The sequence below is a fragment of the Rhipicephalus microplus genome, chromosome 2, assembly GCF_043290135.1.
Source record: "Rhipicephalus microplus isolate Deutch F79 chromosome 2, USDA_Rmic, whole genome shotgun sequence".
Classification (NCBI taxonomy): domain Eukaryota; kingdom Metazoa; phylum Arthropoda; class Arachnida; order Ixodida; family Ixodidae; genus Rhipicephalus; species Rhipicephalus microplus.
The window spans coordinates 50,067,367-50,090,562 of NC_134701.1; the positions used below are offsets into that span (position 1 = coordinate 50,067,367).

The 23,196-nt window shown below is 43.9% G+C and overlaps 1 protein-coding gene across 6 annotated transcripts in view; it reads left to right on the top strand.

Annotated features, from left to right (window-relative positions):
* Positions 1-15,242: 15,242 nt before the first annotated feature.
* The window catches only part of LOC119169092 (protein regulator of cytokinesis 1), a 119,405-nt gene continuing 111,451 nt past the window's right edge, over positions 15,243-23,196 (top strand). For all 6 annotated transcript variants that reach the window (XM_037420180.2, XM_037420181.2, XM_075886450.1 and 3 more), the window contains exons 1-3: positions 15,243-15,456; positions 18,770-19,025; positions 22,769-23,002. In XM_037420180.2, coding sequence (XP_037276077.1) covers positions 15,425-15,456; positions 18,770-19,025; positions 22,769-23,002 — 522 coding nt within the window. In that variant the 5' untranslated portion in view covers positions 15,243-15,424. The remainder of the gene's footprint in view (positions 15,457-18,769; positions 19,026-22,768; positions 23,003-23,196) is intronic.

The window sequence follows — 23,196 nt, forward strand, 5'->3', positions numbered from 1 at the left end:
TTGCAACCATCTAAACTCCTTAAGAAATAGGACGAGCCTAGAGCAGAGGTGTCACCACACTTCACAGACACCACCACGTCACTATAGTACACCACAGGCACCAATATCTAAGACAGCTGGAGTCCAGGGCGAAAATAGACGTAGCCACGAGGGCCGAGCCATTGAGGAGAATTGAGGACATTGAGGAATCAGGAGGAGAGTGCGAGATAATTATACTAGGAGATATGAATGCACACATAGAAGATATTGATGGGTATACCGACCCAACAGGCAAAATGATCATGGATATGTGTGGAAGGCATGATTTGATCATTTGCAACAGTACTGACAAGTGTGAAGGGCAAAGAACATGGTAGGTAGGAAGGCTGCAGTCGACGATAAATTACGTACGCACTGATGTCACATACGATGTATGATAGGCTCAGGGGAATGCACATGGATGAGTCTGGCTCCAGAAGTCTGGGTAGTGATCACAAACGTATCAAGCTAAGTTTAGGAAGAGCAGTAAAAGTGAAAAGGAGACAAGATGAGCAAATACAGGACAATTTTTATTCAGAAAGGCAAATAGAAATAGCTACTAAACAAATCGAGAAAATAATCACTGGGGATAATAAAACAGTGTGGACATACACGCATCTAATTAGACTGTTTGAACTAGAGCTTGCTACGGCACGTTACAAGTGACACAGGAAAAGACACAAACACAAGAGTTGGTGGGATGAGGAAGCTAATAGAGGCATAGCAAAATGTCAGGAAGCCTCCAGGGAACACAGACATGCTAAACAGCGGGGTGAACCAACAGATGATGTTGGAAGAAAATAGGACATCTTTCTAAGAAGTAGAAGGGAAACATTCCTTCTGATCAATGAAAAGATTACAACAAAGGGGGCTCAGTGGCTGGCAGAAGTACACAAAAAGTACAGAAAGTCAGCTGCGAAATTTTGCAACCATCTAAACTCCCTAAGAAATAGGACGAGCCTAGAGCAGAGGTTTATATCTACAGCTTAAGGTGCTAGGCTAGAAGGGGACGAAGCTATTAAATATATAAGAACAAGGGTGCCAGAAAATTTTTAACAAAGAAGTGCCTTACACACCACAATAGGCAAGGCTAAATCAAGTGGCGTAATGGCTTCATTTTCACAACGAGAGTGGGAAAGGGCTAAGAAGAGGGTTCCTAGTAGTACATCAACAGGCCCAGATGGCATTCCAAATATTCTGATAAAGACAATGGGTCCGAAGATTTAGCAGGCTTTGAGAGAGGCAGGGAGCAAAATAATCATCGATGTTGAAGTTCCCGATCTATGGAAACTTAGCAGGATGAGCATGATCTATAAAGGAAAGGGGGACAAAGCTGACATAAACAACTACCGTCCTATAACAGTGACATCGGTGGTCTACAGGCTGGTGATGCAGATTATAAAGGAAAGACTGCAGGCATGGATAGAGGATGACGGGGTGCTGGGGGAACTACAGAATGGGTATCGGAAACACAGGAGGTTAGAAGACAAACTGTTCTCACTGAGGCAGTGCATCGAAATAGCAGAAAAAAACTCTGGCCCCTGTGGCTAACATTTTTCGATATCAAAGAAGCGTACGATACCGTGGTTCAAGAGGACTTGTGGGGAATACTGGACACACTAGGTGTGGAAGATGGCGTCACTAATCTTTTAAGGATATCTATAAATGTAACAAGGTAGTTATAAAGTGAGAAAACAGCTATCCAAGCCCACAGAAATAAAATGGGGGCTAAGGCAGGGGTGTCCTCTGTCACCCTTGTTATTCACGATGTACCTACAAGGATTAGAGGCCAAATTAGAGAGAAGTGGACTTGGCTTCAACCTCTCTTTCGTCAAACAAGGAAAACTCATTGAACAAGGCACTACCAGCATTGATGTACGCAGATGATATAGTGCTAATGGCAGACAACAAGGAAGATTTGCAGAGATTGATGGACATCTGCGGTAATGAGGAAGATAAGTTAGATTTCAGATTCAGTAAAGAAAAAGCAGCAGTCATAACTTTTAATGATAATGAAGGTAGTGAGCTTACCAATACAGAAGGCCATGCTAGAGATAACAGATAAATACAAATAACTGGGCATATGGATAATCAATGGGACCGAGTGCCAATTAAAGACGAAACATACGGGACGACTAAGAAAACAGGAATGCAGCAGTGATAAAAAATTGGGCACTGTGGAATTACAATCGGTATGATGTTGTGAGAGGATTATGGAAATCGGTCATGGTTCTTGGTCTGACGTTCGGCAATGCGGTCTTATGCATGAGATCAGAAGTTCAAGAAATTAAGCAACATAGAATAGGTAGGCTTGCCTTAGGAGCTCACGGAAATACACCAAATCAGGAAGTACAGGGTGATATGGGATGGACATCATTGGAGGGCAGGGAAGCTAGCAGCAAGACAAAATTTGAGAAGCGATTGAGAGAAATTGCGGAGGAGCGTTGGGCTAGAAAGGTTTCCAGCTACTTGTACATGAAGAATATCGACACAAAATGGAGGAAGCGAACCAGGAAATTGACGGGTATATGCTTAGAAAACAGCAGGTGGCCAAACCAAAAAGAAGTATCGGTTAAGAAGAAGGTGAAGGAAGCTGAGACAGATATGTGCAGAATTGGCATGATTAAGAAGTCCGCACTAGATATCTATCAAATTTTTAAGCAGGAAATTGCCAAAGAAAGAATCTATCATAATACTCGGGGTAGTTCTTTGCTGTTTGAGGCGTGTACGGTTATATTGCGAACCAAGACATATCGGGCCAAATACGAAGGGGTAAACACGGTATACAGTGCGCGTGGAGAGGAGGAGGATACTGCCGAGCACTTGATAATGTTCTGTAAATGGCTTCATCCTATGGTTCATGATGATGGCGCAGTTTTTCAAATCACTGGAGCTTAGGGACAGGGATGGCAAAACAGACTTTAAGCGGGTAGAATTAACTAGAAGAAGGTTACCTGATTGGTGGCTCAAGTCAAGGTACGAAGGGAAATTAAACCCTTCACTGCGAAGTATCAGTCCTTAACCTCACTATTTAAAGAAAAGAAAAGACAAATCTAGTTTTTGGTTCACTAAGTATTACTGCTTGGCGGCGTTAGCCACCGCCCGACCTAAAGGGTACAGCCATATCCATCCATCCTTCCATCCATCCATCCATCAACCCATCCATCCATCCATCCATCCATCCATCCATCCATCCATCCATCCATCCATCCATCCATCCATCATGAAGCGTGCCGCAGTGGGTGCTTGTTTGCCGAGTGCGATATGTTTAACGCCGATGCTAGACCTCTGATTACCTGTATTGTAAACCAAGTCAACAAAAAGAGAACAAGTACTTTTGTCTTGAAAGCTCGAAGACGTGAGGTTTTAGGGACCAGCCTATCAGGGAGGAAGTTTTTGGAACTGCGCGTGGCTAATCACACAGAACGGAATGCGGCCCTGCACAGGCGATGACGTGCTCGCAAAAAAAAAAAGAATGGAAGAGTAAGAGATAAACAAATGAAAGAATGGATCAATTAAACCATCAAATAGGGACACTCTTCAAACGCTATATGTGCGAACACAAATCCAGGCTCTTAGGTCATTCGGCTGAGCTTTTTTTTTTTTTTTTGCTGTCTGTCCAAGCGCAAATGCGTGATAGCATAGACGAAATCATTCTCGTGTTTGTTTCTTCCTTGTGAGTGTCGCATAGAATATCATTAGAACAGAGGAAACTTTTCTTCACGAGAGCCACAATGTTACGAAATAATGCTGTTTATGTGTAGCTCCGAGACAGTGTACGCGCGTCTGTTGGCATAAATCAGGGCTGTGAAGACACACCCATGAAAGTATTCTAAAAGTAAAAATATCTAAATACATTTGGCGCTAGCCTAAAAATGCAAGTACTGAGAAATATTTATACAAGAAATAACGAGACATTCTGAAAATAATTTTGCAAAAAATGCGCTCAGATAATTGAAATGCAATTGAGTCAGACGTATCGCTAGACTCAGTAACAAACACCACTGATGACAGGTAAAGTTTGCTCTTATTTATTTATAACACACGTGATTGATCTGTTTTGCTAGGAATGTTTAAACTAATTACATCAAAGTAGCAGCAGCTTATAAAATAGACTGTCAGTAGACAGAGCACAGGTTCAGTTTCAATTCAACACTAGCGATATAGAAAATGCTATCTATTCTTGTAAATGAACACAACTTTGTGTTATAGCTACTAAGTACCAAAGTTGTCCCCGAAAATAAAATATATTGTGTTTCGCCGGCCTTGAGCAAGATCAAAGATCGTCAGCACTGCTTCCTCGATTCTGCCGTCAGTTGCGTCAAACCCTTAACCACATAGAACATTCTGTGCGTGTGGGGGATTCTTCGCTGATCTTTATGTCTCGCCGACTGGCGGGGCGCTTTTGACTAGCTAAGCGCGTACAAGCTTTTCTCTCGATATTAGATACACATCGGCTCAGTTCCCACTAAAGAGTAGCGAGATAACCATGTCTTTGCAGTATCGTATCTATACAAAGGAAAAGTACTTCACTACTTTGATACAAGTACGTTTTTCAAATGTATCTCGATATAGCAACTCAAGGTATCTATGAGATACTGGTGAATCGCGACACTGCCCAGCCCTGTACAACAAATCTTGCGAAGGGTACAAACGACCACCCCAGTCATTCAGAGTAGTCAAGCGGCAAGAGATCCATTCTGTTACACCCAGTTTTGCAACCTTGCGCAAAATAATAATTCTTGCACCTATGTTTTCCGATCTAACTCAGCGTTACCACCACCAAGAATACCACGCACAAGCAACTACAATCTTCAGTGCCTGCTGTCAAACGCACGTACGTTGCTGGGCTGAGGCTTCAGGAGAAAGACACGGGGACGCCGCGACACCACGCACGAAAATTTTCGTGTGTTTCGCCTCACCACCGCTTCTTGCTTTCGCTCTCCGCTCGTCCCACTACCCCTATCTAGTTCACTATGCCACCACGGGCGTGTTCTCTCGGCGCGCGATTTAAAAAGGATTTTTTCTTTCAGCTCACCTACGTTTAATTTGCACCTTCTGTCACCAGTCTGGCCTTAGTTCTGTCCACTTCGCAAACTCGTCAAAATTAGTTCACCTGCCATTTCAAGTTAAATAGGTGGACTATAAAAAAACTTGTCGAGTGCTCCCAATAATGTTGGATTAAATTTAAACGTGAATTTTAAGATACTTTTGAGTTCACTGTATTTCAGCGAATCCTGGTCAATGACAGTGTTGATGGTGGTGTTTGCCGAGAACTGTCGACATATTCCAGCTGACGATGTGAGGCGGGATTTGAACAATGATGAAATGTGTGGAAAGTCGGTACTGGAATATTCGTAATCATGACTGTGGAAGCGAGTCGAAGAACAAAGGCAGTTGTAGTGTGAAGGGTGAGGGCCAGAACTGGGGACAGGCAGGGTAGAAGCGCGATGTGTATGGAAGATATTGTTATAACTGAGAAGGTTAGCTGTTTAGGGCATATTTACAAAAAAAAAGTTACGAAACTGGACCACATGCATGGCCTTTAATGAACAAAGAAAAGTAAAATGACAATATTATACGAAATATTGTATCAAACAGGAACGATCCCCATTTTATTGGCAGGCTCAGCAAGATAAACAAAATTGGATGAAATGGTGATCCTCATAAATTAGGTTTGTGTGAACTGTGAAGTAACGCACATAACATGAGTGTGGACAAAGCACTGAAGCGTGGGCTTGTATTTTCAACGTGCTTTGTCCTGGACACCGTGTGATGCTCCACGCCGCGCTATCAAACCAAGCAATCTGCCTTAACTTCACCAGTTTTTACCTAGGCCTTAATTCAACTAACTATCGATGCCGATTTGTCATAACCGTGTTTCAAAAAGAACACCACATATGTAGCTTGCTCGGCGAGTTGGTTTATAATATTTTTTTGGAAGAACAAGCTAAGGAGCTCAACCTGACAGGACATCGAGCGAGATGTTTATGGCGGAAAGTTCACAAACTCGTGTACCAGAAGCGCATTCATGAAAAATAGGCTGAGGCGTTCCACAGCTGCACACCTAACACTACAAAGGCGACAAGCGTGTCAAAATGTTACAAACAGCACACTGCCATGATCAACGCCACGTGCACTCGCTATCTAGCAATGCGAATTTCTTATCTAGCTGTAAGGACAACTAAAGGATCACTTATACATGCGGTGCACTTTGCCCCTTTTTTGTTTTTTTTAAGGCTTCAAAATCTTCTCGTTCACTCTATTTCTTCCGATGACACTGATATATTGGGGACGCAGAGGCCACCGAAGAAGTCAGTTTTGTGCCTGAAGGACGTTCGCACGGGCTGTAGGTGTCACTATAGGCATCGACCCGTCTGATCTCAGTAGACACGGCCGCATGACAAAGTATTTTTTTTCCAAATCATTGATTGTCATTGGCAATGGAAAAAAAGATTGTACACGAAACTCGTGAAGCCTTCGCAATAGAAACAGAGTGAAGTGCCTTGTGCTAGTGATCCCCCAGCTTTCCTCACAGATAAAGAACTCGTGGTATGGATAGTGGGTATACTTGGCGTTGATATTTTAGTGTCCCATGGAAATCGGCTGCTTCATACTACCTTGAAACCTATGTTGGAAAAAGAAATGTACGGTTAATTGTGCAACTGTGGTTTAGATAGCCTTTCTAAGCATGTGATTCTGGTTAATTTTTGTAGGCCTTTCTTCAATAAAATTTAGTTTTAGGTACAGCATTAGTATTTCCTGGTTACTACGTTGCATTCGTGTTTTTTGTCGGTTTCTTCTTACGAAGATCGCTAAAGATCGTCCTTATTATCGTCATGTGGGCATAGCAACCACCCTTCCATTCTTCCTCATTTTCCCATATTTCACCATCGTGAACGCACACAAAAGGCCTTCATCAACGCGTGACGTGAACGAGAGATGTGTTCCGATTATAAGTGGGCAAACTCACTGATGAGCCTATCAGAGGAATTGAAAGACTCAGATTGAGGCGTAAGCCGGAGTCTGGGTGAGCCCGGCTGAGTTTTACCATGGTGAGTCTGAGTTAGAGCGAGTTAGTTCGATTGAGCAAAATCTTGGTTAATCTGGGTTCCTGTGAGTCCTATGCGAAAAAAAAAATCAGCAGCTCCCACGTGCCTAGGAATCGACCTTATGCGAAGCATTCGGAGGGAAGGAGGCTGTTGTACTTTTTATTGAGTGACACAGCATGAAATGAAGCTAAATATGTGTACAAATGTTGCACGGACAGACTTATGTTGAGAAGTGGCAAATGTTTATATAACCAGTTTTTCGCACTTGAGTAACGATGCCAACTGAAACATGCGTATTAGCAACACCAGAAGCTGATACGAAGCGCTGATGCTCGCGAGGATGATGGCCCTCGACACTGCTACAAGAATCAACTTCAGCGCATGGCAACTAACAATTGACGTTAACCCGACGTGATGGCTGTATCAAAGGAACACATATGTAATGTTCACAAAATTGGGTAGGCAGCCCTGCAACCACCATTGACGTCTCACGAAGGTTACCGTCTGTTCGAAAAGTAGTTCCGAGACTTGGCATAGCTCTGTGGTAAAATGCTTCATCGCCACGCAGAATTCTTGGGTTAGATTCCAGCTGAGACCCTGACATTTATTATTTGCAGTCTTCGGGCTGACCCTACTTAAAGCTCGCGCGTTAAAATTGCCCATGTCTGTTCTCGTCGTTCCTGGCTAGATACTAAGTGTCAATTACCTGTGGCACATACTCGCATACACGCGGCGCATATCCGCCCATGGGCATGTGCCACTGTCTGGCGGGCATTGTTTGACGACGTGCGCCAAGAGATTGTGGCATTATTCATGTCTTGACCAGCGTGTGATATTGGGCGAACCATCTTACTCTCCCATGCTAATTTTGGTTCACGTCAATTTAGGGGGTGACCACGAGAGCACCCAAACGTTAGCGCATAGATAGATAGATAGATAGATAGATAGATAGATAGATAGATAGATAGATAGATAGATAGATAGATAGATAGATAGATAGATAGATAGATAGATAGATAGATAGATAGATAGATAGATAGATAGATAGATAGATAGATAGATAGATAGATAGATAGATAGATAGATAGATAGATAGATAGATAGATAGATAGATAGATAGATAGATAGATAGATAGATAGATAGATAGATAGATAGATAGATAGATAGATAGATAGATAGATAGATAGATAGATAGATAGATAGATAGATAGATAGATAGATAGATAGATAGATAGATAGATAGATAGATAGATAGATATGCTCAAAGTCGCCGAGGTTCGCTAAGAAACGCTTCGCATTAAAAAAAACTTACTTAATTGGAGCGTCTTTTTATTTTGCTGGCCTATGGTTACAAATATTTATAGTCTCATTTTATGGCATGCCTTGTAATCGTGTATGTGTCGGCTTTTAAAGCCACAGAATTGATTTTTCAAATGATAAATCTGTCTAATTCTCCACACCTTTGGCACTCGTTCCAGTGAAGGTGCTTGATAAAAACCACTTGCTTATATGTTCGAATAAAAGTGATAACCTTAACTTAAAGGCACGGAACGAAAAGGTGACATAAAATGCACCCCTCATATGAGATATTAACATGAAAATGCCAACATGACTAAGAAGCTAATGTATACGGCCTACTTCTAAGGTGCACAGCTATTTGTAAATTTGTTTGCAGTGTCACGGAGCCAATGCCGTTTTCGTCGGCGTGATTTCCCAACTTGAAGTTAGAATTTCCATCCAGACGTTAGTGGTTTGTCCTAAAAAAAACATAATATTTATTGTTGTAATAGTGATTTTATGCATCACACGGGCTTCAGCTTTAATGCTAATAGGTAATGCGTTTATGAAGTGCACCCTTCACAGACTACGACAAAGTATAATGAGCAGTTTATCTTCATGCCTGCTACAAAACTCCTTAGATTATTTCTCAGAGAAGAACACATATCGGACTAACGGGAGGAAAAACTGAATAATTGTCCGTAACTTCCTTATTGTGTTGCTAGTGTAATTCACAATTGTTCGAAATACATGAACATGGTTATAAGAGTGCGTGGCATATTCTGGCACATATGCAACTCCCGGGAATTTTATTTGCAACATCGTGATTTACGTTGAGTTTGATCTACAATTTTGTACGAAACCAAAGGAGAATGAGCACTGTATTCCCCCTTTATAAATCATGCGGCTTCCAAGGCGACAGAGTGGCAGGATTCGCGAGCATAGAGCGCCCTACGCTCTCTCCTGCATTTAACTGCTTGTCCTCAGACGCCACTTCCGTTTTTGCATGAATAAATGTGGCGATCGGAAAATTACAGAGCGCACAACAAAATATTCACAAGAACGAGAGAGACGGGACGGGCGCTTGTGAATGCCCTTTCGATACATTGCTCTGCGCTAAAAAAGTTTCCAATAGCAATGAACCACCTCGACGGATTTCAAGCTTTGCTCTAAATGTAGTGACAAAACGTGCTATCAGCATTTGTATCATTTCCTACCATGATTGTGATACGTTGAAAGCTTTCCGAGTGGCATCCAAGGAGGAAGGGGGCAGGAATTAACACACTGCTCTTGCCGTGCGCGACGCTTAAGCGGGATTTTACCAACACCACCTAGAAAAACTGAAGGCCCCACGCCACCTCCTCGCCCAAGTGCCTACGTCACCAAGCTCAGATCACCGCTCGGATGGCTCGGCGACCGTCTTGCCCACGGAGGAAGGTAAGGTTAGGAGAGGCCCTGGCACGGAGGAAAGAAAAAGGTAAGGAGAGGGCATGCCCAGCCGGCGCAGGGCGTAAAAAGTGTGGCGGAAATGACATCATAGCGGCCATATTCACTAGGCACAATAGCTGGTCTAGCAGTGAGCGGCCGCGGCTGGCGGCGGAATGTGTGCCTCCCCAGGTCTCGTGCTGAGCCGTGGTGGACAATATCTGTGCTCTGCACCGCTTTATTGGTTACGCAGTGTTGTCCTGGCTGTTACATTACTCTTAGCAACGTTTACAAATCCCATTGTCCATCACGGGGTTTCAACAGTGCGTAGAACAAGTGCATATCCATGTGTCGTGCGGCGGATGACGCGGATGAAGCAGTTAGTGCTCAGCGAAATTGCGTTGGGCACCATGACGAAGCTGAATGACGACGAACGCCTTGCAGGTCAGTGACGGTTGAGCAGTGCTCCTGCTTGTGACAACGGACGACGCTGTTGGGCCCAGCAAGACGCCATGAGGACCATGTGCACATACGTAGTTTCGTGTTGTGTGTGTACAGTAACAACTTGCATGTGCGTATTAAAACACCTTTTCTGTTCCGCTTGGTACACTCTCCACCAACATTGCATATAATCTCGACGTAACAGCAACCACGTTCAACTGTCACTAGCACCGTGCTCAAAGTCACCACGGTCGCAGAATGCTGACGCCGGTGAGTTTCACGCGGAACATGGACACAGTGGCAGGATGCTGCGTCGGCCGCGTGGCGGAATGCAACCGTAGAAGGCGCACGACCGATCGTGTTGTCTGTACAGTTGCTCAATTAATGACGTGAAAGCACTCGCCGTTGTCAGTGCATCTAGCGCGCGTTCTCTCGTAGTTGCTTCGTTGTCAGCGAGCTGTTACTCTTTGTTATTACTCGGACGAAGCGATTTCGCTGAAGGTGTCCCGCTGGCTCTGAGTGATGAGCCCAGTTCCATTAGTTTCGGATCGTCACGACACACGCGCTGCACAGCCCACGTGCTTTCCGAGCCGGAGAGGGAGTCGTGCCTTCTGCTTCGCATTCATATGTAAACAAGAGAGGAGAATTTGCGTAGTCAATATGGCCGACTTCCGGCTTCATCGCGGCTTCACAACGAGTGACGTCAGGGCCTCTCCTTACCTTTCCTTCCTCCGTGGGCCCTGGCGTCACTCGTTGTGAAGCCGCGATGAAGCCGGAAGTCGGCCATATTGACTGAGCAAAGTCTCCTGTGTTTACATATGAATGCGAAGCAGAAGGCACGACTCCCTCTCTGTCTCAAAAAGCACGTGGTCGCCGCGCGCGCCGGTGCTATCCGAAACCAACGGAACGGATTTCAACACGCTGTCTTGCCGCGATACGGTTGACAAAATCTCTGCATATGGTTATTGTACTCTTGCACTGCCGGCATTTAGTATAAACACGGCAAGTTGCACGTTAAGCTTTTTTTTATTTGATGCGTTCTTTGTGAAAATAAAGATGATATTTCGGACATTGCCGCGTGACGAACCAGGCACCGAAATTCGTACAGCTTCTTTCAGATTTCTTTTTCCCCCTTTTGAGCTTCTCTTTAGGCTTTACAAAATTTTCGGTCAGGCTGTGGGCTAGACACAACGATAAAAAAAAAGAAAAAAATGTCTTCCGTGCAATAAACCCGGAGGTCCGCAATTATGCCAGTAAAGTCGGCGTCGGTGGAGCTTGTGTGCGTGACAGCCCGTTGAGTTTGCGCCGGCCTCTTTGTTTCTACGTCCCTCTTTTGTCCGACGCGCACTGGTTTCTACGGATATCCCAAAAGGCATGATTTCATTAGAACGAAAGCAGCGAAGACCACCCGAAAGTGCGTGGGAACACGTCTCCAGTATGATTCACGCGCACTAGATAGCTACGGAGAACGGAGACCAGGATCGCGTCAGGGCGAAAGGTGGGAAAGTTAGCCGAAGGAATGTGTGAGAAAAGGTCAGCATCACTTGGTCCACATCGTTCCAACGGCTTTGTCAGCTTCTGAATGCACAAGCACGCGCATCTAGTGAGGTGCACCTAGTTACCTTGTGAAGGTGCGTGTAGACATTTTAACGAGTTTTGCTACAATACAGACAATATTGCGGAGAGAGACACAATATTGCGAAGAGGGAGCATCTTAAGTGAAGCAGAACAGGAACTTTAATGCGCAGAAACATGTGGTAACTGTACAGGAACATGAAAATCAAGATTAGATTACAGTCTTAATAAGGGCCTTTGGACCGCAAATGCATCGTTCGTTGTCATAATAAGCAACACCGCATAACTGTCACTAGCCTGCAAAGCATTCATTGAACGAATTCTTGAGCACAGTCGTTATCTTCTATGATGGCTTTTCAGCATAATTTTGACGGACGCTGCCAATTCGAAGTACGTATACGCGCGCTTGTTCCGTGATTTCTAGTTCAGACACATGGTTACAACCACCACCGGAGGAAGATCGCGTAGCTAACAATGCGGCACAAAGGATGGATGCTGTCGAACACCTGCAGTACGCCACGGTTAGGTGCGAGGCCCATGAAAACGAGCACACCGCCGCTGGACCGCCTGAACGGTGCTGCACCGCACTACATCAAGAATAACAAAACGCCGCCATTGTGCCCAGTGAATATGGCCGCGCGTGACGTAATTTCCGCCACATTTTTAACGTCCTGCGCCCGTAGAGTTTCTCAAAATTAACTAGAGGGCACTCTGGCACTGCGATCGTTCAGCGACCATGGGAATGATGGCTCAGCCACTCTGCATACCCTCCGCCGAAGAGTGAGCCCACTGCCCCCTTCTAGAACACTGTACCACAGGACAAAACACGGTGGGACAAAATGTTGTTCTCTAACGCGCTATTACGGCTAGGTGGCGTTAGCCGCCGCCCGATCTAGCGTGGTTCAAGAGGACTTGTGGGGAATACTAGACACTGGGTGTGGAAGATGGAGTCACTAATTTTTTAAATTAAATCTATAAAAGTAACAAGGTAGTTATAAAGTGAGAAAAACAAGTATCCAAGCCCACAGAGGTGAAACGGGGACATAGGTAGGGGTGTCCACTGTCACCCTTGTTATTCATGATGTACCTACAAGGAGTAGAGGCCAAATTAGAGGGAAGTGGACTTGGCTTCAACCTGTCTTTAGTCAAACAAGGAAAACTAGGAAACAAGGTACTACCAGCATTAATGTACGCAGATGATATAGTGCTAATGGCCGACAACAAGGAAGATTTGCAGAGATTGATGGACATCTGCGGTAATGAGATTGATTGATTGATTGATTGATTTGTGGGGTTTAACGTCCCAAAACCACCATATGATTATGAGAGACGCCGTAGTGGAGGGCTCCGGAAATTTTGACCACCTGGGGTTCTTTAACGTGCACCCAAATCTGAGCACACGGGCCTCGACATTTCCGCCTCCATCGGAAATGCAGCCGGGATTTGAACCCGCGACCTGCGGGTCAGCAGCCGAGTAACTTAGCCACTAGACCACCGTGGCGGGGCAAACGTGTCTTTACAGGGGTAAATAAAAGTTTACTGTGTAATTAAAGGATTACAGGGAGGGTTTGCTGAATGTACGTTTTGGTGTTTGGCAGCTATAGCACCGTTCAAAGTGGATGTAACCTCATTGACACTTCATACATTCCCATCGCAATAACTAACCTTCATGATGAATGTATTAAACAAAACCATCGTAGTATCTGCAATTGTTGACCGCCAAAACATAATAAGAGAAAAAAGTGTGATAGGAAGGTGAGCCTTCCATATTGGACGCAGATATTTAGAAAACCTTAATGTTAACAGAAATTGGGCGGCATCCCGTCACCTGTTAAAGTGTGATTGAACTTCGAAGTATCTAAGAAAACGTTAAGCTCATCATGTCGCCTTTTAAGCCCGGCTGCAATGTTTCTCGGGGCACGCATAAGCAAGGAACGCGCCATTACATCCACGTGAGGCAGGCACATGTCACAAGAATATTTTTAATTTCAATTGATGCTATAAGTGAGACGAACGCTTGGGCTAAGGCGGCCACCTTGCAGTGCATAAAGACATAAACAAAATCGCATTTGCGATGGCACAGACGTTTAACAGTACTTGATGCAGCTGCTAATTGAAAAGGCCACAGTAATTAGGAACTACTTTACCGCTCCAAGAGGACCCCATTGCCTTGCCGACGAAGAGCACTCAAAGAAGAAAGTATGAGATTAATGATGAGAGGTGATCAATCCGATGTAATGAGAGAGATAGGTTAGATTTTACATTCAGTAAGGAAAAATCAGCAGTCATGATTTTTAATGATAACGAATGTAGTGAGCTTAGAATACAGGAGGTCAAGCAGGAGATAGCAGATAAATACAAATATCTGGGCGTATGGATAAGCAATGGGACCGAGTAGTTAAGGGAACACGAAATATACGTGACGACTAAAGGTAACAGGAATGCAGCAGTGATGAAAAATAGGGCACTGTAGAATTACAATCGGTATGATGTTGTGAGAGGAATATGGAAAGGGGTCATGGTTCCAGGGCTGACGTTCGGCAATGCGGTTTTGTGCATGAGATCGGAAGTTCAAGCAAGATTAGAAATTAAGCAACGTGGAATAGGTAGGCTTGCTTTAGGAGCTCACGGGAATAGACCGAATCAGGGAGTACAAAGTGATATAGGATGGACATCATTTGAGGGCAGGGAAGCTAGCAGCAAGATAAAATTTGAGAAACGGTTTAGAGAAATGGGGGAGGAGCGTTGGGCTAGGAAGGTTTTTGGCTACTTGTACATGAAGAATGTCTATACAAAATGAAGGAAGCGAACCAGGAAATCGATTGGTAAGTACTTAGAAAACAGCAGGCGCCAAACCAAAAAGAACTATCGGTTAAGAAGAAAGTGAAGGAAACGGAGACTGACATGTGGAGAATCGGCATGATTAAGAAGTCCGCACTGGAGATCTATCGAACTTTCAAGCAGGAAATTGCCAAAGAAAGGATCTAAGATAATACTCGGGGTAGTTCTCTACTGTTTGAGGCCAGGACGGGTGTATTGCGAACCAAGACATATCGGGCCAAATACGAAGGGGTAGACACAGTATGCAGTGCGTGTGGAGAGAAAGAAGAAACTGCCAAACACATGATAATGTTCTGTAAAGGGCTTCACCCTATAGTTCAGGATGATGGCGCAGAGTTTTTCAAAGCACTGGGGTTTAGGGACAGGGAGGGCAAAATGGAGTTTAAGCGGGTAGACTTAACTAGAAAGAGGTTATCTAATTGGTGGCTAAAGTCAAGGCGTGAGTGACAATTCAACCCTTCACAGCAAAGTACGAATGCGCCATCTCACTATTTAAAGGAAAAAAAAAATCTAATAATTAGTTCACTAAGCATTACTGCTAGATGGCGTTAGCCACCGCCCTATCTAAAGGGTACAGCCACATCCATTCATCCTAGAAGTCCCCACGCGCCATCGCCATCAGCCACACTGGCTCGCGCGCTGGCATTGGTCAGTAGAAGTTGACGGTTTCGAACGACCGTTTCGATTGCAACCGCGATTGCAGCTGGTGGGACGCATGCCCGTTCAAGAGTTTGGGGCTGTCCGGGCGAAGTTTTCTGGCACGTTTGTTTTTTTGTTCAACTGAAAACTTGGCATGGAGGACATTCCAAGCATTGAAGAGTTAAGGTGAGTACGACCCATCTAGCGTTTTGGGCGAGGCGCGCATGCTCGACTTGCTACTCTCCGTTTGGTTTTTCATCCGACAGTGGCTTTACAGTACTCTCCGTTTGGCTTTTCTGCCGACAGTGGCTTTACATTACTCTTATTATAAATAGCTCTTAAGAGGGAACGTGGTGTAGAGGCGGTTGGCGTACTTCGGCAGTGTGGCCTCGTGCGCTAGCGCTTTTAACAGTGGTGCCGGGCAAAGGGTAATCGCTGGCACCTCGTCCCCACGACACGTTTAATTAGCGATTGTGCATTGTTCCAGTAAAAAAGTATAGCGGCGAAGTGTACTGTACCTTGCGCTTGAGCACTTTTCATCTCAACAATGCCAAGTTTGCGTTTATCCCCGCGCTCTGTGCATAGTAGTCCGGCGTCGACTGTTGTCAACATCGGCAAAGCCCCCGCCCCAGCAAATAAGAAACCCAAGTCTCTGGCCTTCAGTGAACTAAACGTAACGTGGGCTTCTCGTTGTAAAAGGTGGTCACGTAAATGTCATTTTGTGTAATGTGGCGTTTTATCGAACAGCACTTAAAGGGCTAAGCTTGGGCAAGTGGCGGATTACTCGACGCTTGCCAGCGCTTTACAGTAGAAAAACGCCGATTAAAAGGGGGGGAAAACGCTGGCGTTATCACTGTATGTAAGTCTTTTTTCTTTGCTTGTTTCCGCGTTTTTGCCCATTTTTGTGACGCACCGATCAAGCTACAATTTACGAACGCGTTTGTGATAATTGTGGCGCGTCCTCGTACGAGTGTGTGAAAGACCATGCATTGAAAAGCACAACAGGTGAGAGAGAGTTCAGAGGCAGAATTGGAAAGTGGCGTCGTTTACTGAGATCATGCGGAGTAAAGTTAGTCAGTTTAGCCCTACTAAAACTTAAAGATAGTACGAAAAAGAGTCGTGGCAACTCGTTGGGTATGCCGGTAAAGGATTGAGGCTGTAGCGATGGTCTGAAATGTAATTGCGTGTTACCTGGATCATCTTTTTTAAATACTGTCAGCCAGTTAGATGTAGTCGGTGTGATGAGGCTTGTTGGCCAGGTAGGGGAGTTGTCTCTCCCTTTTGTGTTCGTGCGTGGAAGTTGGCTATGGATTCTGACCTCCATTATGAAATGTAATTTTAGCATCACGTGATATTCTGACAAGAGCTGTTGCTGTAGCCATGGAATTTCCGAACTTTCACATGTTTTCCTTAGCACTCTAGGTTTTGCTACTTGACAGGCAGACTTTCCTAATCTGCGATCCTTTTTTTTTTATGAAAACATTGTTCAGCCATCTGTGAACCCAGTGAAAACTAAGGTTTCACTGCCACCTGCCCGTGACAACTTTTTTTTTCCTCGTATGGTCATCTTTTTTTTGGCGGTACCTCCCATAGTAGTGAGAAGGCTGTGCCACTGTGATGCTGATTTGAAGGTTTGGAGTTCGATCCACAATGGCCACGTTTCAGCGAGGACTGTGTGCAAACACTTTTTCTGCGCCTAGGAGCTCGGGCAAGTAGGTAGCAGCCTGTAAAGAGGTCTAGCATAACATGCAAATAGTTGTCTGCATCCATTCTGGAACTTAAAATAAGGTTGACATTCAAGAAGTGTAGGTGGTCAAAACTAAGTGAGGGCCTCCTCTTTATAATGCGTATAAGCTGTATAGTTTACTTATGACAGTGTGGTTCTTGGTAACAATAGCACTCACTATCAACTGCTAGTTTGTTTGAGGAACAAAAATCTAAGCAAAAAAGTCTGGAATCAAGAATGTCCAGATTCTGGAAATGCAACCAAAGCCAGAGGCTCGAAAACGTCAGGCAAAAGCTAAGATCAGCTCGGAACTGCTAGATGTGTTACATAGCCATTAATCCTTACCAAACAATTAACCCTGCCCCCCATCCCCCTTTTTTTTTGTCCCATGTGATCGAAGCAGCTGCTTTCCAGTTGTAATTGATGCCTTCTAAATTGCAGCTTCACTAGTGACCATTCATAACCTCGTTGTCATTTTTTTTTTCAATCCCCACCTCTTCTATTGCATCTGTTTCCTAAATAAAACCACCAGTTGATAGCTGGCACGTATATTCTTTAAATTTTATGTTAAAGATGACTTGGTAGGGACACTTCCTCGCTGTTTTAGTCTCTGCGTGTTCCACAACCCATTTTGTAGGAGAAGTGTCATTCTCAACTCTTGCAACACCTTGTTAAGCCTTTTGTTCATTACCTAATTGTCAGAAACGTCTTCTGTATTGGCCAAGGGTTTCCTGAAGTGAAGCGCAAAACATGCAAGATCATAAACTGATGAAAAGTTTGCGAACATGGGGTTTCATTGGGTTTCAACAAGCGGACTTTTATCACTCAGGACCACACTCAGTCTGCTTGTTAAAACGTCTGCTCCAGCAATGCGTCACACTCATGAAGTATTTTTTTTTTTATTGGGATAGCATATATGGACACTTGCGGCCTATTTTTGCCGTTGCCGCCATGTCTCGGATATATGTATATATTTATAAAAGGCACAAATAAAAATAAATCGGAACAAACGATTCCCAGGCACCCAGCGCAGATTCGAACCAGCAACCCCTCGCTTCTGAACACACTGCATTAAACAAGTACAACAGACCACTCATGCTGTCAACCTCACTAACAGCCTCACTAACATGTATATACACCAGTTACCTCTGGCTTACTGTAACGAGACTTGGAAAAAACATTTTTGAACAAAGCGTATATATTGTTTGGACTAGCCATATGTACTTTTCCTAAACGTTGACGTGTCCGATGGCGCCGTCAAAGGAGAGGTGGGTCTCTGGCTCCATTTTCACTCTGAAACAACAGGAAAAATTTCTTGCATGAAGTCTAGCACTATTCGGGAAGCTGCTGGTGCTTTAATGCCTGTGAATTTCGGTTCCTATTAAAATGCCCACTGCCACTATCGGTTTAGACCCACCAACTCCTCTCGCTGCCCCAGATGAGTTGTGGTGACGCTTGGGTTATTGAAACATCTCACGGCGGAGGCATCTCAACAGTGTACATCTCACCAGGAACCTTGCGGACTGATGTCATTACCTTCTTGCTGCACAATTTCCGTGCGGTGTGTATACAGGATGTGCCGGCGTTAGTAGCTGGAGACTTCAACACTAATGTACTGTGATGTGAAAATTAGTGGCTTGTCGCGTTTCTCGATGCTGAACTTGGACTTCGCCTCCTGTCAGACATCACACAGTCGACTATTCACAACACCACCTGTTTAGACAAGAGTGATTCCACTGTAAGGTTTGCATGCTTGTTTTTTTCTGAACGCAGGGCCCAGGAGATTGACGAAATCTGTGTAATAGTCCGAAGTAAGGTGGAACTGCTTGCACAGGTTTGGGCAGAGGTGGGCATAGACTATGAGCCCACACGGAGCAGGCTTGTGCGCACCAGGGTTCACATCACGAACCTGCTCGACCAAATGGTGGACGGCGAGGTTGACATGAAAGAGAGGCTGCTGAAAAACATAGAGCAGTTTACAGCCGATGTTCACCACCTATGCACAGAGCTCTCAATGCCGAACCCTGAGGTAAGTTCACCACTGTGCTCACTTTTGTAAAGAACGTGTATGAGCATGGCGGGATGCACTCGTTAATATTTGGAAATAACTTGTATCACCTCTGATTGGAGGCCATCTGCTTGAATATAGCTCCACAGACAAATGGCACATGTAAGCACAGACTTGTGAAACTGTGTTGCACATACGGAGAGGGCTAGGGTCATGTCCATTCACAGAGAGGCAGGGCCTTGCTACGGCCAATTGATTGAAATGAATGATTATATAAAATGGTGATTGCTAGACAATGTCATAGCGAACAAGATGGCAGAAAGAGACATTGGCAAAGCAGTTCTGGGATGACTGTTGCTAAAGTGCGGCAGTGTAAAAGTGTCAGGAATTGTATTACTTTACATTTACATGCTAGTATACTTCACAGTTGTCAGATAAGGTGGTGTATAGCTTCCTCGCACTTACCTTTATAGGAAATTTCTTGGCATTCTGTATGAAAGTAAGGCATGTTGTTGGGCTCAGATTCAGCCAGTTTTTCAGCTGATGTAAAGATTAACATGCACCACTCTTCGTGTTTGCATTTGTTTTCTTGTTTTTATGTACTCGTCTTTGCAGTTAACAAGACCCTGATGAACCGGGAATATAGCTGCTCAAGTCATTTGTTATGGATGCGACAGCAGGGCACAAATCATCTAGTGTGCTTCACTTCGTAGCTTTATGGGAAAAAAAGTTTTAAGGTTGCTCGTTTGATTTTATCTCTACGTAGCACAATAGCAACGATTTCGTTTTGGTGTGTGTGAGTATTTGTGCTTGTATATGTGTGTGTATGCCTGCTTGCATGTGTGTTTCACATTTTTGTGTTTGTGTATTCTCAATTATTTGTGTATAATGTTTCTATATTCTGCACTTAAAACTTGTTTTTTTTTTTTTTCTCACCAAAGCTGTACAGGCAAAATCGCCCTTGTCCAGGGCAGTTTAGCAGCCACTTGTGCACCATGCCAACATCGCCTATTAGTTACCACTTTGTTTGAGATAAGTTGTATGCAAGTGCTATGAGTGCATATGTGGTGTCATCACTCTGTCGGCATGAGGGTTTTGCTGTGACATCGGTGACCATAGCAAGCGCTGTGAGCTTTTGTGCATGGTTCATCTGCAGCGGTTTGCTAAGGATGTTGCAGGAAGTTTACTCCTTTTCTGAAAAGGGGGCGAAAAGTTCAATATCCTTGTTAGGTGGCCACTATACCCTGTTCAATTGGAGGTACTGCATGTTGGTAGTTAAATCAAATGCTTCTGCTAAACAGCATACTTAAGCATATAGCTGATTTCTGAAGCACCTGGCTGCTGAACTTAAAAATAAGTTGAATGCAGCATTATCATGGGTGATTTTAATAATAAATATTTGAAAACAAAATTATTGCTGGCCTTTATTTTCTTTTGCAAAATAATTTTTAATTTGTCTATAGTGATGTGTGGATTGTAGGAGAACATTTGGAATGAGGGGCGTAATATTTTCTTTATGGCTATTGCACCTATTGAGTTAAATAGCTTCACTTTACACTGTTATTGTTTGTGCAGGCTGCAAGTTAGATTAGGGAGTTTTTTTTTAGATTAATCAACATTTTTTTTTTACCAGATTTAATGAAACTCCATAGATTTCTTGAGTGTTCTTCATTTACTCCAAATATGCAGTTATTTTTAATATATGTTAATGAGTTAAAAAGTCAATCAACACTGATTAGTATTGCTTCTGTGAACAATGGAGCAAAAACTACTTATCAAGTTCTTACTTTAGCTTCTTACTAGGAAACATAATCTTTGAAAGCGTAGGAATATTTTAAATGTACTTATATAGCACACCAATTATTTTTGTTAAAAATGTGGCTAATTAATTTTTTAACAAATCAATTCTGAAAAAGAAACTAGTATACAAGATGCTCCTCCCAGACGTGTGGGCAGTACTTGTGTAGCTCAGTACAGCATCAAGATTTGCAATTCTGTCTGCTCTTATTGGAAAATCGCTTCCGAAGGGTTGCAAAGAGTAAAACAGTCGGGTTCTGAGAAAATTCAGAAAAAAAAAGAAACGCCGATTTTAAACACAAGACATACAAATTGTTTTAGTAGATTATTAGAAGCCACCAGAAATGTAACCTGCATGCTGCAGTATGCACATACTAGCAAAGTCCCCCGGATTTTCATATTGACTCTTGGATTTTGACCATTTTTACATTTGTGTGGTTGGCTGGGAAATTTTCCGGAAATCAAAATTTGTGTGTGATCTGGCCACATTGACAAAAATCCAACCTAATCCGATCTAGCAAAACTATTGCACTTTAATTTAAATGAATTAGAAGGCGTTTATGTAGACTTGCAGTAGAATATGAGTGATATGCATCCTCAAAATTCCTCGGCCAAATTCCACTGTGGCCGATGGCGGGAACACTTTGGAACATTGCGCCGGGCGACACAAACATCGATGCGATGGCCATGCGCAGCATGCTGGAAGCCTCTGATGGATGCGCGCAGCCAACCCAACAGAGTTCACTGTTGCCAGAAAGTGCTTGCATGTCCAATGCTCACCCAGACAAAGCTACCCTTGTTTTCACAAACAGTGCCAAGAAAACAGCGACTCATAAATTACAGCAAGCGAATAGTTTGAAGGTTGCTGGACTTGCACACGGCTTAAAAACTGAACTACCGCATGCTGCAACCACCACAAAAGAAACCGCAGTCGTTGCGACGTAATCAACAGCAGCTACGAGCTCCATAGTTACAGTGGCTTGAATATACTTCTAGGCACTGTACCGTAGGTACGCGGCTAACGCAGTTGTAGATTAAGGCGACAAAGGCGTTGAAAAAATGGCACAATGCATCTCAGTGTCAATGTTGCCCTTGCTTAGCACTGCAGTGGAGTGTACTTCAGCACTTTTCAGTTGGCCTCAAGCAAAACTTCGGCGCGCATTTTCACAGCAGCCATATGCATCGTCCTTTATTAGTTCATTCGCTTGTGTCCCAGAGAAACGTGCGCGAGTGCTTTTGACGTAAACAAATGTTTTGTGCACATACCGGTGGTTTGGAAATCGATCTTGCTATTTTTTTATTGTACAAACTTTCAGGTGATAGGAATATTTTCTATGCCACTTGAGATTCGTACGTATCGTTGAGCGACTACTATAGTTAGGACACCCCACCTGTGTAGTTAATAAGAATCCTTAAACTTGGCAGGCATGCATGGCAGGAATAAGGTGAGATTTTATGCTTTTTTTGTTCATTCAGAATAGAGAATTTGTTGGTTGTATAAATTGCTGTTATGGCCAAAAGATCACTGCAAAGTATAGGAAACTTTGGCGCCTGTTGCCGTTATGCCTGTGTGTCAATGAATTGCTGTTTTCAAAAAAGTTATTTCTTTAATATATTACACTTTGAGAAACCAGTGTCCTACCCTCGCGACAAATAACCGAGCATGCCTTTTGCTGATGTCAGAACTCTTACGGTGTGTATTTATCAGTAATTAAGTGTTATGCTTGAAAAGCCAGAAAGAGAAGCTTTGGCCAGCATTCTCCTGGACCTGTGGACTGACAGAGCAATAATACCATGAGTAGCCACGCCGCAAGCACATTAATGGCACTCGTATCCAATTTGTCCCAATCCCAGCTTGTAAGACTCTTTCCACGGCTCTATGCATGTGATTGGGACTACACTGAATAGTAGCATCTGATTATGAGTAGCTGTGTCTGAGCGCAACTGATGGTCCCGTTTCTTTTCAGTTCCCAGAGTCCCTGACCATCCTTGAAAGAGAGAACGCCACCAGGGAAAGTCTGGAGCACTTGAAGGAGATAAGGAACAATCGCAGGCGTGAGCGGAAAAAGCTCAAGGCGAAGGAGTCCGAGCTGTGTGCCAAGCTTGGCATGCCGACCCTGAACCTCTGCAGCGTCTCTGTTCCATCAGAAAAAGACCTTCGGGATCTGGAGAAGCGCATTGAAACTCTGGAGCAGGAGAAGGTCTGCTCACACTGGGACATCGTCCCAGGGGGATGGCTTGTTGTGAATCTTTGTACATTTGCAGCAGCCATATGCTAGCCACAAGTAAAGTCTGAGAATACATTTTTATTGAAGAGAAGCCACCAGAGCAAAGTTCTGTTGCAATAGCTGTATATTTACGCACAATGCAAGGGGATAACCAGCAAAGGCATTTA